The sequence below is a fragment of the Monodelphis domestica genome, chromosome 1, assembly GCF_027887165.1.
Source record: "Monodelphis domestica isolate mMonDom1 chromosome 1, mMonDom1.pri, whole genome shotgun sequence".
Taxonomy (NCBI): domain Eukaryota; kingdom Metazoa; phylum Chordata; class Mammalia; order Didelphimorphia; family Didelphidae; genus Monodelphis; species Monodelphis domestica.
Window position 1 is genome coordinate 388,625,408 of NC_077227.1, and position 17,041 is coordinate 388,642,448.

At 36.2% G+C, this 17,041-nt stretch overlaps 1 protein-coding gene across 7 annotated transcripts in view; it reads left to right on the plus strand.

Annotated features, from left to right (window-relative positions):
• FAF2 (Fas associated factor family member 2) overlaps positions 1-17,041 on the plus strand; it is an 82,253-nt gene that overhangs the window by 29,426 nt on the left and 35,786 nt on the right. For 3 of the 7 annotated variants that reach the window (XM_007474108.3, XM_007474111.3, XM_007474110.3), the window contains exons 3-5: positions 5,302-5,484; positions 12,045-12,121; positions 14,461-14,599. In XM_007474108.3, the coding sequence (XP_007474170.1) occupies positions 5,302-5,484; positions 12,045-12,121; positions 14,461-14,599 (399 nt within the window). The remainder of the gene's footprint in view (positions 1-5,301; positions 5,485-12,044; positions 12,122-14,460; positions 14,600-17,041) is intronic. The other 4 variants (XM_007474113.2, XM_056811636.1, XM_007474109.3 and 1 more) reach the window with 3 other exon arrangements.

The following is a 17,041-nucleotide window of genomic DNA, read 5'->3' on the forward strand; positions in this document are numbered from 1 at the left end:
CCTGCCTTCAGACTCCCATCAGTCTTTTCTCTGGAGGTGGATAGCATTTTTCATTATAAGTCCTTTGGAATTGTTGTTTTGGGTCATCGTATTGCTGAGAATAGGTAAATCATTCACAGTTGATCATGGTACAGTGTTACTGTGTACAATGTTCTGATCCTGCTCACTTCACTTTTCATCAGTTCATGCAAGTCTTTCTAGGTTTTTCTGAGCTCTTCTTGCTCATCATTTCTTATATCACAGTAATATTCCATCACAATCATATACCACAGCTCATTTAGCCATTCTCCAATTGAAAGGTATCTTCTCAATTTCCACCACAAAAAAAGAGCTGTTATAAATATTTTTATCTATGCAAGCCCTTTTCTTTTTTATTGATCTATTTGGGATATATTCCTAGTAGTGGTATTACTGGGTCAGAAGGACTGTACAATTTTATAGCAATAGTTCCTAATTGCTCTCCAGAATTGTTGGAGTAATTTGCAACTAGTACATTATTGTCCCTGTTTTCCCAAATTTCTTCCAAATTAACTAATATGATAGGTGTGAGGTGGTATCTTGGAATTGCTTTAATGTGTATTTCTCTAATAAATAGTGATTGAGTGTTTTTTCTTCTGTCTATAGATAGCTTTGATTTCTTTTGAAAATTGCCTCTTCATATCTTTTCACCTTTTATCAGTTGGGGAATAATTTTTATTTCTATAAATTCATATTTAAGAAATGTGATCTTTATCAGAGAAACTTGCTGTAAGTTTCCCCTTCTAGTTTCCACCTTTCTCTAATCTTGGTTGCTTTGGTTTTGTTTGTGCAGAACCTTTTAAATTTGATATAATCAAAATTATATAGTTTATATCCCATTATGCTTTTTCTTGTTTGGTCATATCTACTTTTTTAAAAGTATTTTCCTGTGTTTTTTTTTTCTTAATGTTGTCACTTTGTCTTCTCTACACAATAAAATTCTCCTTTGTATCACATAAGTATAGTCAAGTAAAACATGTTTTACTTGTATGTTGGCCATGTCTGAAAACATCCTGCACCTTTAATGTGCTGCTACTTTGTTGATAGGCAAGAAGAAGGTTTCACACAGAAGAAAAACATATGATTGATCACTTCGATGGGGATATGATTGGGGATGTTGACTTTAAGTGATCACTGTATTACAAATATTAATAATATGGAAATAGGTGTTGAACAATGATACATGTAAAACTCAGTGGAATTGCTCATTGGCTCCAGGAGAGGGGAAGACAGGAGGGGAGGGAAAGAACACGAATCACGTAACCATGGAAAAACATTCTAAATTAATTAATTAAATAAAAAAAGAATGTTTCCTCTTTAATCTTCTGAAATCATTAGTGTCCGTTGCATTGATCAGAGTTCTAAGTTCTTCCAGTGTTTTCCTACATTGTCAGTTTCTCCATTTGTATCTTTGGTCTCGTACCCTGACATTTTCCCCAATGGCTGGTGCTCGCTTGCTCTAGCTCTTTCTCTTCCTCCCTCCCTCCCTCTCTCCCTCCTTTTCACTTTCTCATTCTTCATGTCTTGTTGAATCTACCATCACCACATCTCTTGTGTCTGTCTAGTTCTTTTCCTCAGTTTGTGAGACCAGAAGTTAGGCCCTTTCACCACTCACCTGGAAACTGTAGTGACAGCTTTCTAATTGATGCTTTGCTTCTAGTGTATTTTTTTCTGATGCTTTGCTTCTAGTGTCTTTTTTTCTCCAGACCTTCTCTCTTGTCTGTCACAATAATTTTTGCAAGACGCAGGACTAATCTTGACACTCCCCCCTTGCTTGTTCAGAAACCATCAGGGGCTCACTGCTGCATCTGGTAGCCAGAACAGACTATAATCTCCCTCCAAGCCCTCATCTTTTGCCCATCATCTTTTATTCCATATCACATGCTCCACATTTTTCTGATTGCTGTTCTTTGTACATGAAATTACATCTCTTTGTTTTTGCTCATGCTTTGTGCTGTACCTGTAAAGCACACACTACTCCCCTCTACCTCTTAGAATCCTTAGCAGAAAGTTTTCCTGATCTTTTGAACTGTTATTGTGGTCTCTCTTTTCCTCAATTATTTATACATGTGTTTTTGTTTTGGAGAGTTCACTCTTGCCTCCTTAGTTCTATTGTATTCTGGCCCACAACACTCAACACTCTGAGTTAGCATCCTGACCCCCAATAACAAAGTTATTACCTGAAGAAAACTAATTCCCTTATCATTGGAGCAAAACTGAGTAGTCTCTATCAAGCAGCAAAAGGAGTCTTCCATGAACCTATCCCTGTGCCCAGTTATCTGGCTAAGACTTTTTGCTTTTGGCCCGTCTAGCTGGCAAGAACTCACTCAGACTGTTTATAATCTACTCGGCCCACTCACTCCTGGGCTGCCTTCCCACATTAGTTGGGACTTAACATTCCAATCCCCAATCTAAGGCCCCTCAAACTAAGTTGCCACTATTCTTTCCACTGCCTTATCATCCAAGATGCCATTGGAGCTACTTTCTGCAGGTTGGGTATAGCTGCCAGTATCACTGTCAATATTACTGTCTCACTATTGCTGGTACTGACAGTGCCAGGGAGAGAGGGTATCCTGTTTTCTCATTATCCTGCTTGCTACCCTGCTGTCATATACCATATATATTGTCATATATAGTATAGTACCTTGCCCATAAGTGCTTAATAAATACTTAATTGGACTGGATGAAGACTTGATCTGGGCCATGGCCTTTATTTTCTTAACCCTTAGTATGCAGAGAGAAGAGAAAACCTAAAAGGAGAAATATAAGGTGGAAGTGAGAGAGGGAAGTTGTTGAGGTAGGAGGATAGCTAGCATATCTGGAGTTATACAAATCAAGTGACAGGAGAATTCATAATAGAACCTAAGAAGAAGATAGAAAAAAATATGTAGTCTCAAGTATCTGTATACATAGAATATGTGTAATAAATAAAATGAACTTGAAATTTTAACTCAGAAATATAAAATATAAGTTCATAAATCTCCTTAAGACCTGGTAATAGGGAACTTCCCTATTCCTATGATGTGACATTGTTCAAAAGAAACAGGTGACTCAGAAGTTGCTGTAGGATTAAAAAAAAAAAGATTTATATTTTATATGTAATTTGGGGAGTAGCCAAGGAGAGGCAGAGAGACCAAGTGATAGTGTTGTGTATCGTGCACTACAGACTACTTAGCCACAGACTTGTTTATTTAATACCAATAAAAACTGGCACAAAGGCATTGATTATGGTAGTGATTGGGGAGTAGGGGTAGTTGACTTAATGTCCATTGACATTCCATTCTGTTAAAAGCAGAACATCTAATATGTTTTCGCTTTTCATGTTAACATTTTCATCTTGAAGAAGGCAGAGGAATTGAAAAGAGAACCACAGTTCTGTACTCAGATCTAGCCAACAAAGAAGTACTTGATGAAGAAGTAATGAGGGGAACCTTAGGATAAAGGTTATCCTGGAATTTTTACTTTATAAAGCCAAGGAAAGAGGAGGACAGACTATAACTGAACTGCTTAGGCAAGTGACTGCAGTCTAGAAGAGAATAGACTATTGTGAGGCCATGAATAAACATGTATATTGGATGTTAGGAAAGTAAATTTCATAAAGCTTAATGTAAGCCTGAACTCATTACCAAAGACTCTAAAACAGAAGGCTCATTACGAGTGATTTTTTTTTTTTAGCATTAAAAAAATATTCAGATTAGTAGGACTGGGATGGGGAAAGGTGTGGATTATTTGCACAAGAACTAGAAGGGAGGTATAATCCTGCTACTAGGGATGGATTGTGGCTTTTTAATTTTGCTTTTTTTTTTTTTGTCAAGGAGAATGATCTTTAGACTGGGAAGGATAAAACAAACATAGTTTAGGGGGGAATTGAAAGCCAACTTTAGATACGGTGATAGGAAAGCACCTGACTGCTTTAAATCAAATCAGTTATTAAAGTCTCCAGGCATGGACAAATTGCATCCTATTGTATTGAAAGAATTTATGAAGAAATCATATTGGTTTGATATCCTCTTCCAACAAAATTCTAGAAGGCAGTAATGATGAAGATTTAGAAACCTCAACAGTGATCACTGAGTCAGCATGAATTTTTACCATCAGCAAGTTGGTTCTTTTCCTTTTTCTCTGAGGATTATTGGCTGGTTAGGGGAATATTCCTGTATTGAGCATATCTGGATTTTAGCAATAAGTTTGACAGAGTAACTTGTGGTATCCTTTAGAAAAGGCAGGAGAGATGTACTCTAGGAAAATGTTAATAGTATCATGCTAGAAAGATGGTAAATTGGCAGTTTCGATGATATAAGTGGGATGCCACATCAACCTCAGACAAAAAAATGTTGGGAGATATGCAAAGGTGCGGACTGGCACTTGGCCTTGTCTTTAAGATTTTTAGCCAGTGTTTCAGATGAAAACTCAGAATTTAAGACTTAACCAATTTGTGGATAAGGCAGAGATAGGAGTAGTATAACAGAATCAAGATTCAACAATTATGTCAATAGCCTTAGAAGGATTTTAAAACCTCCAAGGTTAAATCAGTAGGGAATAAACTTAAAGTTCTATACTTTCAGAAAATCATTTTACAATAATTGGTTTGATAGCACTTTGTGAGAAATTTAGTCAGTTTACTTTATTGAATGGTCAGCAAGCATCAGTAGTGTAATATGGCAGTTTAAAAAAACATACTATAAAAATTTTTTTGTTTTAATTTTCTAGCTGCATTCAAAGAAGCTAATAATTCCAAGAAAGGAATGTAACGATCCTTCCTTATATTATATTCTGGTTAAACCCAAACTTGAAATATTGGGTTAAGTTTTAGGTACTACATTTTTTTAAAAACATTGACCAAAAAAACTGAAGCATGTCCAGAGGAAGTCAGAAGGCATAGGGCACTTGAAAAATCATGTCATATGAGGAAGGTTGAATAATTTGGAGACAACTTCTGGGTAGATTGTGATTTATATCTTTAGAGGGAATACTCACCATGATAGTATTTGAAATCTACTGAATTATTAAATGTAATTGTGTATCCCAGTTAATTTTGCTTTAAAAAATAAAAAACAAAGAACAAATAAAAATCATTTAAATTGATCTATTTAACTAACCTTTGTATACTTAATGTGAAAAAAAAAAGTTGTGTTACATAAAAGAAAGGCTATGGGATCATGATCATTCGTTGTTGTAATTGGCATCCTGTTTTGAAACCTGACTCCATGATGGTTTTACCCTTCTGGGTTGACTTAAGTTATTATTGAGACTTTTTCCCCTTGTATGTGTTTTCTTCTTTAGGCAGCTGTACAGGACAGACTGAATGAACAAGAAGGTGTACCAAGTGTCTTCAACCCTCCTCCGTCCCGACCCCTGCAGGTTAATACAGCCGACCACAGGATCTACAGCTATGTTGTTTCAAGACCACAACCAAGGGCAAGTTATTTTGCAGCTGGGGATATTCTTTCTCCTTCATTTCACAAGGTCATTCATGTAACAGCATTTGTTTGCTGTGTGACAACCTTGGGGGAAAAAACCAAAATGTATAATGATGGACTTTTGTTGATTTCTTGAGTGTAATTTCTCGTTTGCATTATGAATTGAAAGGAAACAGAGTAGCTGTCTAGCTGAAATTTTTCATCAACTTTGATATATATGTTATTTGGGGGTATTGTCTTATCCTTTAAGAATATACAGCTCGTTTGTTTTTATGTACTTTGTAGTTCAGCCACAATAAAAATGATTGTTATTTAACAAATTTTCAAAGGTGTAGTGTAAAGACCTGTGGACTTAGAATCAGAAGACCTATGTTTGAATCCTATTTTTTATACTTTTTGGATATATGATTTACTTTTTTGAACATTAATTTATCTGTAAAATGGCATAATAATACTTGTAACATAGCAGGATAGATAGAGGGCTAGTCTTGGAATCCAGAGTAATTGGGTTTAGGTTCTGCCTCTGGTACGCTACTCCAGGTAACTCTGAGACTGGATGTTATAGACACATGCTAATCTTTGTTGATGGAGTTAGTTTCCACAATGAGAGCTCCCATACCAGTGAAATCATAGGACTGGGCCAGGAAAAAAAAAGAGTTTAAAGGTTTGTAGTAAAGAAAATGCTTTAAAAATAATTGTCTTCAATTCTAAAATGGTTAGGTTTATCTAAATGACCCTAAAAGGTCTCTTTCATCTTTAAATCTATGATCTTATGAATTATTATTCCTTTAATGTAGAAGCTAGTGTTTCTGTATTATCCAGACTGTGGCTGTTTGATATTTGAATGGTTTCCTTCTGGCAGCTTGTAGTACTTTTTCCTTAGCCTGGGAAAGCTGGACTTTGACTATAGTATATATTTGGGGTATTTAATTTGGGCTCTTTTCCAAGAGGTGATTAGTAGATTCTCTCAATTTCTATTTTTCTCTCTAGAATTCAAGGATAACAGGGTAGTTTCCCCTGATGATTACTTGTGATATGATGTCTAGGCTCTTGTTTTTTTTTTTTCTCATGACTTTCAGGGATTTCAGATTATCTCTCCTAGATCTCTTTTCTTGGTTGGCCATTTTTTCTGTGAGGTATTTTAGATTTTCTTCTCAATTTTTCCATTTTTTGAATTTTGTCTCCCTGATGTCTTATGGTTTCATTAGCTTCTATTTGTCTATTTCTGATTTTTAGGCAGTAATTTTTTCTTTAAGTTTTATTTCCATTTAGCCATTCATTCTACTCTTTAAAGAGTCTTTTTTTTTTTACCTCCATTTGGTCCATTCTATTTCTTATGGAATTGTTTTCTTCAAGGTATTTTTGTTTCTCCCTTTCCTGTTGACCTATTCTAATTTTTAGAAAGTTGGTTTCTTTAGTGAATTTCTTCCCCCTCCTCCCTTTTTGGTTTTTAAATTTCTTTTCAAATTCTTCCAGAGATTCTTTTGGGACCTGACATTCTTTCACACTTTCCTTTAGGCTTCACATGTTTCCCTTTTGGCATTATTGTCTCCTTCTGAATTTGTAGTTTGGTATTCCTGGTCACTAAAGTAACATTTTTCTAATTGATGTCTCTCCCTCCCTCCCCCTACCATATCTATATGTTGAAATTCTTCTCCATTCCTGGGGTAGAGGACACATTACTTCAACCTTACAGTGTACTTCTCTGTACAAGTACAGGTACTTGGAGGTAGGGTCAACTGCCCTTGTTCCTCACAGTGTGTTTGACAAAGGAGATGGCCTTTGCAGACTTGGCTTGGGGGGGGGGGGGGTTTGCAGCCATTTTGTTTAGCTATAGCCAGCACCCCACGTGACTAGTTCCCCTATTGTTTCTTGGGCTGACCTGGTCCCTATATTCCTGCTAACCTGACTGCCAAATGGCTTGAGGTGGGCAGATCCTCTCCTTTGGGCTCCACCATGTTAGGCAGAGGCACTCTGCTGCCATGGGAGCGAGTAGGTTCCTACAGTTCCAGTTCTTCCTCTCAGCTCCTTTTTAGCCTTAAGGGCTTTTCTACCACATGAGAGTTTGTAGATTTCCTGCCTTCTATACCTATATAGAGTGGCTTGGGCTGGAGTCATTCCCATTCTGTTCTGCAAGTTTTGCTGCTTCCAAGTTATGCCAGTTCTTGAAAATGTTGTGCTGCCTGGGCTACTTTCTCTTCTTACTCCAGTGAGATGTATTCTTTCAGCTTTCCTTTGTTTTGAAGTGATTTTTTGTTTGTTTGTTTGTATGTGGAAGGATCAGGGGAACAGAGGGTTCTCTACTTTGCCATCTTAACTCCCAGCATTTCCTGAATTATTAAGGTTTAATTCCTTGTCTTAGCCTTGCTTCCCTTTATTTTTCATAACTTTTTTCATTTTTCATATAATTAATTAATTTAGAATATTTTTCCATGGTTACATGACTTATGTTCTTTTCCTCCCCTCCTGGAGTCGACGAGCAAATCTATTAGGTTTTACATGTATCATTGTTCAAAACCTATTTCAATATTATTGATATTTGCAATAGAGTGATTGTTTAGAATCTACATCCCCAGTCGTATCCCCATCGAACCATGTGATCAATCATTTTTCATAATTTTTTAAAGGTGAAATTACTGCTTGCTAGAGGTACAAGCATAAGACTTTAGGATCTATGTCCTATCCACAGGTGTTCTTGGGAACAATTGGAAAGCAATGACAAGAACTTTTTAAGCACATTATTCAAATTGGAGTGCTTAAGGACTAGCAAAGAATGTAAAATGTACAATTCTATTTCTCCCCTTCCTGGCATGATTTTTTAATGCTTTGAAATATGAATGTAAGAACTGGGTTCCCTTGTAGTTACTTGATTCTTGTGGTTGGCAAAGTAGGAACTCCTAGAGCCCCTGAATTGCTCAGGAATATAGGGAAAGGGCTATAGTTTTCATGAGAATTAGGGATCTTCATAACAAAAAATGGGTGTGGAATACCCCAGTAGCTATGAGCCATTAACCAATTGATGACAAAAGGAAATCATAACAACTTCATAGTTAATATTATTCTTTGTCATTTTATCTACATGTGCTAATTAGTAATGTTTATCTTACTGATTTTATTTAATCATATTCTGTGTGTGACAAAAAAGAAATAAAAGGGAAGAAATCAAGCATTTCAAGACTACCATATGAAAGAATTATATTTGTTCTGTTTGGCCCTAGATAGAAAGCAGAGGCAAATATTTGCATTATGTAAGGAAAACATACCTTCCAATGAGAGCTGTTTCAAAGTAAAATAGTCTACCTCACTAGGTAAGGGTTTCTCTCACTAAAAGTTTCTAAGTGAGGCCTCTATCCTCATTTGTTGGATATATCATAGAAGGATTCTTAGTCAGGTACAAGTTGGACTAGAACAGGTCTTAGAATCCTTCTAACTGAGCTTTGTAATGAATATTAGACTTGTAGAATCATAGAATTTTAGCTATAGAAAGGATCTTCGAGGCCATATAATACAAATCTCTTGTCTAGTGAAACCGTTACAATGTCCCAAACAATAGATCACTTATTCTGTACCTCAATAGTTCTAATGAAACACTCTCCCTACCTAGTATATCTTATTTTCAGGATAGCTATAAATTTTCAGGAAGTTTTTGCTTCTATTGAGGTAAAATTAGTCTCCTTGAACTTTTTAACCTGGTGCCTGTGAACTTTTTGGGGAAAAAAATACATATTTTGATAACTTTCAGTATAATTGGTTTCTTTTGTAAGCCTATGTATTTCATTTTATGCATTTAAAAGCATTCTGAGAAGGTTTACCAGACATCCAGAGAGAATGTCCATGAAACAAAACATAAAAACCTCAGATCTAAATGATCTCTTTATGCTCTTCTAGATCTAAATTTCATGATCTTTAACATTAAAGAAGAGGGCTTAGATTTATTCTGATTGGGCAATTGAATGGAAATTAAGGGAAAAGCACATTTTAGCTCAGGATAAGAAATAATTCCCTAACAGAGCTGTTGAAAAAATGGAATGGGCTGCTGTGGGAGGTCAAGTTTACCATGACTGAAGGTTGTTATGAGTTGTGAGATACAGGACTGAAAGGGGGTAGTAGAGATAAAATTAGAGATAAGAGAGTCCAATCACCTCATTTTACAGAGGTAGAATCAGTAGTAAGTGAATTTCTTGGTGTCACAAAGATTGTAAATAGCAGGATCAGGATTTGAATAAAGTCTTTTGATCAATCCACATGCTGCTTGATGCCAAATGAGCACTAGAATGTCCACTTTATTTTATTTTATTTTATTTGTTTTGTTTTTTTTGTTAAACCCTTACCTTCTGTCTTGGAGTCAGTGCTCCAAGGCAGAAGAGTGGTAAGGACTAGGCAATGGGGGTTAAGTGACTTGCCCAGGGTCACACAGCTGGGAGGTGTCTGAGGCCAGATTTGAACCTAAGACCTCCTGTTTCTAGGCCTGGCTCTCAATCCACTGAGCTACCCAGTTGCCCCCTAATGTACACTTTAAATAGGGGTTGGACTAGACTCTAAAATTCCTTCTAACTTTGAGATCTTGTGATTCTATTATAAATATATCCAGTTCTTTTTAACTATCTGTGTTCATCATATGGTAAATTTCAAGTGGTCTGCCCTTCCTAATTTTCCAGACATGTTCTAGTTTGTTAATGTCCTTCTGAAAATGTGATGCACAAAACTGAGTACAGACAACATTCTAGGTGGCATCTGGCCAGATTAGAGACCAGTAGGATTTCTATTTCCCTCATCTGCAATATGCTTATATTGAAGCAGGCCTTAAATCACTTTAATTTGGGGAGGGAGTTGAGAGGGAGAAAGCCTTAAAGGGAGTGAAGAGGTCTATACATGAGATTTCAATAGTAGAGGGAACACCTAATGAGGAAGTTCTGTTAAAGAAGATCTGTACCTTCTTTGTGATTTCTAGTCTGAGAGTTTCCTGGGGGTCACTGAGGAGTTGAATGACTTGCCTAGGGTAACTTACTGAATCTCTTTCAGAGTACTGGAACTCATATCTACCTGACCCCAAGTCTTGATCTTTTCATGGCATTAAATTACTTTGGCTGTTATATTTCACAGTGGACAAACCCAGGTCTCTTGCTTCCAAGACTAGCACTATTCCCACTATGCTATATTACTTCTGAATTTGAGCACATAAATAAAGGAAGAGACAGACAAGAACAGGAAATTACATTAAAAGACAAGAATACTAGAGTAAGACTGAAATGGACTTTTATTGGGCAGGGGGAATACAAGATCAATGTGAGGAAAATTTAGAAATATTAAAAAAAAACCAAGAAGGTATAGAAAAATTATATTGAATCAGCACTTTTGTTCTGAAGGTTAGGGGACATTAACCCAGGCATAGAGTTAATCCAATTCATACCTAAGTAGGAAACCTTTCATATTCAACAGGTGGTCATCTAGCTTTTTAATGAAGGAGAAAACACTGTGTCCCCAAAGCAACCCATTTTACTTTTGTATATCTCTTAAGTATTTGGAAGTTTGCCTATAAAGCCTGAATCTTTCCTCATTCATTCTGTTCCCTGGGGCCAACCAAAACCAGCCTGATCCATCTTCTTTGTGATAGCCCATCATATACTTGAAGGCAACTATTTGACCTCCATAAATTTATTAGAGTAAATTTTCTTTTCACTGTTAGACATTTCCACTCCTTGAAAATGATCTTTATATGACTTGATTTTAAGCTCCCTCCCCATCCTGGTCATCCTCCTTTAGATAACCCTCTAGCCTGTTAGAGTACTTTCTAAAATGTAGTATCCAGACTGAGCACATTCTATAGATATATTCTGACCAGGACAGAATCCAGCAGGATATCCTGTTAACTTCTTTCTGGCCATTGCTGGTTTTTTTTTAGTACAACCTAAGATAGCATTCACTTTTTTTTTAAACTCTTACCTTCCATCTTGAAATTGATACTGGGTATTGGTTCCAAGGCAGAAGAGTGGTAAGGGCTAGGCAATGGGGGGTTAAGTGACTTGCCCAGGGTCACACATCTGGGAAGTGTCTGAGGTCAGATTTGAACCTAGGACCTCCTGTCTCTAGGCCTGGCTCTCAATCCACTGAGCTACCCAGCTGCCCCCTGACAGCATTCACTTCTGGTTACAATACAAAAACAGAAACAAAAAATCCCCAGGCTTTAAGGGACTTAAAATTTATGCATAAATGTAGGGGGTTTGGTCCAGACCTATGCTTCAGTGGTATGGGGAACTTCCAGTAAGGAAACCAGACTAGTGGACATCTGCAATTGCTATACAACTTAGTCTTAAAAGTTTGCTGAGACATTGAAAGATTAAATGAGCCTCCTAGCTAGAATCACATAGCCAAGTTGGGTCAGAGGTAGCATTTGAATTATGTCTTCATAACTTTAAAGCTAACCCTTTATTCTACATTTCTTACAAATTGAAAATACTTACTCGTTGACATATTTAGTTCACTGAAATCCCTAAATCTTTTTCAGATAACCTACTACCTAGCCACATCTCTTCCTTCTTGTACTTGTGAAGCTGATTTTTAAAAAATTCAATTTATATTTATTCTTTAAACATTTTTTCATTTCAGGGATTGCTAGGCTGGGGTTATTACTTGATTATGCTTCCATTCCGATTTACCTATTACACAATACTTGATATATTTAGGTGAGTACTTTGTATTTACGTATTGATACCATGGCAACATTTGAGATTTCTATAATAGTTTATTTTGTGTGTGTGTATATATATATATGTATTATATATATGTACACACACACATATATATATACACACACACACTGATTGTTGTTACATTGTAAATTTTGATTAGAATTTCTGCATTTCGCGTATCATATAATTCAGTTCTTTGGGGCAGTCTTTCAGGATACAAAACTATTTTATACTGCATGTGTTTAATCATACATTATTAGATAAGTCACTTAAAGTTGGTTTTGCATGTCATTTTTAAAGAACCACTTAGCTTTATTTGTACCTCCCCATACCTTAATCACCCTCCTTTCCACCTAGCCACTTTTTATATTCCTCAGTTTCTCTGAACCCCTGTTTTTACATTTTTCTTAGCATTTCTCTTATTACTCCCAAACTATCCCAACAGCTCATTTGATTATATTCACCTAGCCCAGATGTTATTGTTCTATTGTATTCTTCCTAGACCACCATACTACCTGAGCTACTTCTTATGTCTCTCCTGGTACTCTCAGTCATGTTGTAAAGACACAGCTTTAAAGGAAAGTAGAACAGGTGGTATCTGAACTGAGTTCAAAGCAAATAAGCTTTCTCAATGAAGGAAGCTAAGGATGACTACCTGAGGTTAAAAGTAGCATAGCCCATCAATCAGTAAGTAAGTCATAGTGCACAGAATGTCTAAGCTTGAAGGGACCTCAGACAAGGAAATGTGAGCTCATCCAGCTCCTTATTTTATAGTTGAGGTTCCTGATGCCACAAAAGAAGAATTTCCTTGTTCAGGGTCACACAAAACGAATTGGGGCCTGTGCTAAGACTAGAACCATGTTCTCTTAACTCCTTGGGATGCCTTTTAACTTCAGACAGTCTCCCTGACAGTGTTGTTTTCAAACTTGCTTGTTGCCATCCTTGTTTTAGGTTGAAATTGACAAATGCTTATAACTTTTTTATTGATTGAGAACCAGTGTGAGTTTACCTATTTATCATACACTTTGAGGTAGAATGTTCTTCTAGTTTAACCCATTCCTAAATAGAAATTCCTTTTACAGCCTCTTTGACAAATGGTCAAGAAGATTGTATTATTTCCATTTTTTGGAGTTTTATTCCTAAATATTCTGCTTTGCAGAAATTTGCATGATGAATGATACCAATTTTAACATTGTATTATCCAAACAATTTTGAATTTTATATGACATTTATTTCTCTATCCTTGACCCATTGACATCTCAGCTTTTTCATTGGAATTTAGAAAAAAGTTGTAGACACACATGCCCTATAGAGTCTAATCTTTTAGAAAAGAATTGCCACTAAACAGTGTGGTTTAATAGAATGTCCTGGACTCTCAGTCAGATGGCTGAGCTTGAGTTTTAATTCTGTGACTTACCAGGTAAGGTGCCTTGGGCAGGTCACTTCATCTTTCTTGACCTTAGTTGCTTTTGCTTTAAACGTAAAGATAATGATAAACTCACATTGACTACTGTTTACTGATTGTGTTTACATGTTTACATTATAAATCCCTCTCATTATTTCCTCTTCTTCTGTGTGCTGTCAAGAACAATTCTTTTGCTCTTTTAAAGAGTAAATTAAGGAATAATTGAAAGTCAATGGCTTGAAATTCAAATCCGTTTTTTACTAGATTGGATGTATATACCTTATTGTATGTGTGTTGTACATGTGAATATACTGAAAACTTACAGACCAGAAGAAAGGAAGTAGTGGAAAAAGAGTAGGATAGGGGCAGGTAGGTGGGTGGTTCTGTGGATAGAAAGCTGGGAGGTCCTGGGTTCAAATGTGGCCTCATAACATTTTCTAGCTGTGTGACCCTAGAGAAGTTTCTTAATCTCAGTTGTCTATCTTAACTATTCTTCTGTCTTGGAAGCAATACTTAGTATCAATTCTAAGACAAAAGAAGGTAAGGGCTTTTAAAAAAAGTAAACAGAAATATGTACATTTTTTGTTCGTCTAGTCATATGCTGCTTTATCTCATTGTCTCTTTCTCCTTTTTCTTACTACCTCTTGTAACTGCCTAATTCTTACCATCACTACTACCACCACCATATTTACCCTTGGGATTCCAATTTTTATTGCAAAAGCACATAGAGGCTAATCAGACTAGTGTTACAATTTATAATCCTAATTTGCTTCTTTGAAGGAATAGGGAGATTGACACCATCTGACAGATATCATAGTTCTAGGTCCTACTGATTGACTGTGTAGCCTGGTTGAATTATGTCTTTTGCTTAAACTGACTATGAAGTTAAGTAAATGGGGTTGATGTGACATATGTCCTTTCTCTCTAGGTTTGCGCTTCGTTTTATACGTCCTGACCCTCGAAGTCGGGTCACTGACCCTGTTGGGGACATTGTTTCATTTATGCACATATTTGAAGAGAAATATGGGAGGACACATCCTGTCTTCTACCAGGGAACATACAGCCAGGTCAGTGGCAGAAACAATATAGAAACTATATGTTTCTACTTTATTGTTATTTTATTCTCAGAGGAAACTTTTGAAGAACTTTACCTTTTTTTTTTTAAATACTTCTTCAATGCAAAGTTCACAGATCAATTTGAATGTGATTTAGATCACACACTCTGGACATCCCTTAACTAGTTAAGTCAATATTTAAGAAATCTAGATTTCCCAGCAAGAAAAAATGGCCACCATCATTACATTGTTGATATCTGACAAAATTTTCCCTTGATAGATATCTTGGCATCTTTATGTTTTGAAATAACCCAAGAATTAACCTTAATACAAGTTAGAGTAGGGTGAGTATTGGGCAAAGATTCAAAGTCAGTTATTCTCTTTCCTTTTTCTGTCAGCCTGTACCTCAATGTTCTTTGTCATATATTGCCAGATCTAATTATTTTTCTACTTGTATAACAATATTTAGCATCCAACCTTTTCTCTCCTCCTCAGACAGCCACTACTTATAGTTCAGATCTTCATTATCTCTTGCCTGGACTATTGCAAAGTATTCTCAATTGATCTCTCTGCCTCTGATCTGTTCCCATTCCAGTCTATAATGTATCTTCCCAACGACTCTGCCAGAGTGAATTTCCTTAAGCACAAATTTGAACATATTACTCTTCTACTCAGCAAACTCCAGTGGCTTCTTATTGTCTCTAGAGTGCAATGTAAATTCTTTTTTATTTCTAAAGTCTTTTACAGCCCAAGCCCAACCTTTCTATCCAGCCTTCCCAGACTCTACTGCCCAGCTAAATTGGCCTTCTCTCTGTTCTTCACATTTCATTTCTTGTTTTGAGTCTCCCATGTTTAGCATATACTCCCTTCTCACCTTTCTTAGAATTTCCCTAATTTCCTTTTGAGCTCTTTGAGAGCTGGAATGGTTTCTTTTTTTCCTTTTTCTTCTTTGGACATTGTCTTTGTCTTTGTTCTTGGCTTAACAAATACTTGTTATTTAGAAGTAGAGCTTTAGATTTCAGATCAAAAGATAAGAATTCAAATTTCAGTACTAATACTTAATATCTTTGTGTCTGTGGAAAAGTCACTTTACCCAACTGGGGCTTGGTTCCCTCATCTGTAAAAATGGAGCTGAACTAAATGTTCTTTAATGTTCCTTCCAGCTTTAAATCAACCTAAATAGGGTTGTATTGCTGGTATGCTTTGGAAGGAGAGGAGCGCTACCTACCACTCTATGAATTGAGGTAATGAAAGGTTACTCAGTATAGTAGGTACTTTTCATGATTCCTATAACTTGAATATCTTAGGAGAGGGGAAATATCTTCTTTAGCTCTTTTTCTTCCCATGCTCCACATTTCTCTTTCTTTACTACTTGCTATTATTATTATTATCATTCTTGATGGTACTTTTTTCTTCTTTTCATTAGAGCAGTTAACAAGATTTTCCTAAGTACTTATATTAATTTGCTTGGCACTTTTTTGGGATCTACAAGTGTGTGACATGGTTCCTGCCTTCAGGAAATTGATAGTCCCAGAATATGCCCTACCCAGAGAAGCAACTAGCAACTAGCATTGTGCATTTAATAACTCTGTTTTGTTTTTGAGAATGGGACAAGGAGAGAGTACAGAACAATTCTTACCCCTTTTTTCATGTGGCCAGGGAATTATTTTTTCTCCCTTCTCTGTAGCCAATGATGTCACGAATTTAATATGCTTTATTAGAGTTGACTAAAGGAGTAGCTGACATGTGACTTTTATAAAATTTCTTTGTATATCCTTTATAAATCAAGTTTGTTCATAGTTGTTTGAATGTTGTCTCTCTCACCCCTGTCCTGCATTAGAATATGAACTTCAAGGGGGACAAAGGCAGTTTGTCTTTCTCTGTATCCTACACATTTAGCATAGTGCCTGGCCTTGCTGATGACTTTTTGAGAGCTCTCTATTATCCTTTTTGCTTTTGGGTTCTTGATATAAAACCTTTTGGTGGCTTTTCTCATTGAGGAACATTAAAAATGGATTCAAGAAGTAGGAGAATGTAAACGGTAGAGGTGTATTTTTAGTAGGGATGTTATTTTTTAATTAAGAACATTTTTCCATGGTTACATGATTCATGATCTTTCCCACCCCTCTTCCCTGCCTCTTCCTGGAGCTGAGAAGCAATTCCACTGGATTATACATGTATCGTTGAATCAAAACCTATTTCCGTATTATTCATATTTGCAGTAGAGTAATCTTTTAAAGCCAAAACCCCTATCATATCCCCATTGAAACACGTGATCAATCATATGTTTTTCTTCTGCATTTTTATTCCTACAGTTCTTTCCCTGGATTTAGATAGCATTCTTTCTCACAAGTCTCTCAGCATTGTCCTGGTTCATTGCTACTAGTAGAAAAGTCTGTTATATCTGATTGTGCCACAGTGTTTCTGTGTAGTGTTCTGGTTCTACTTATTTCA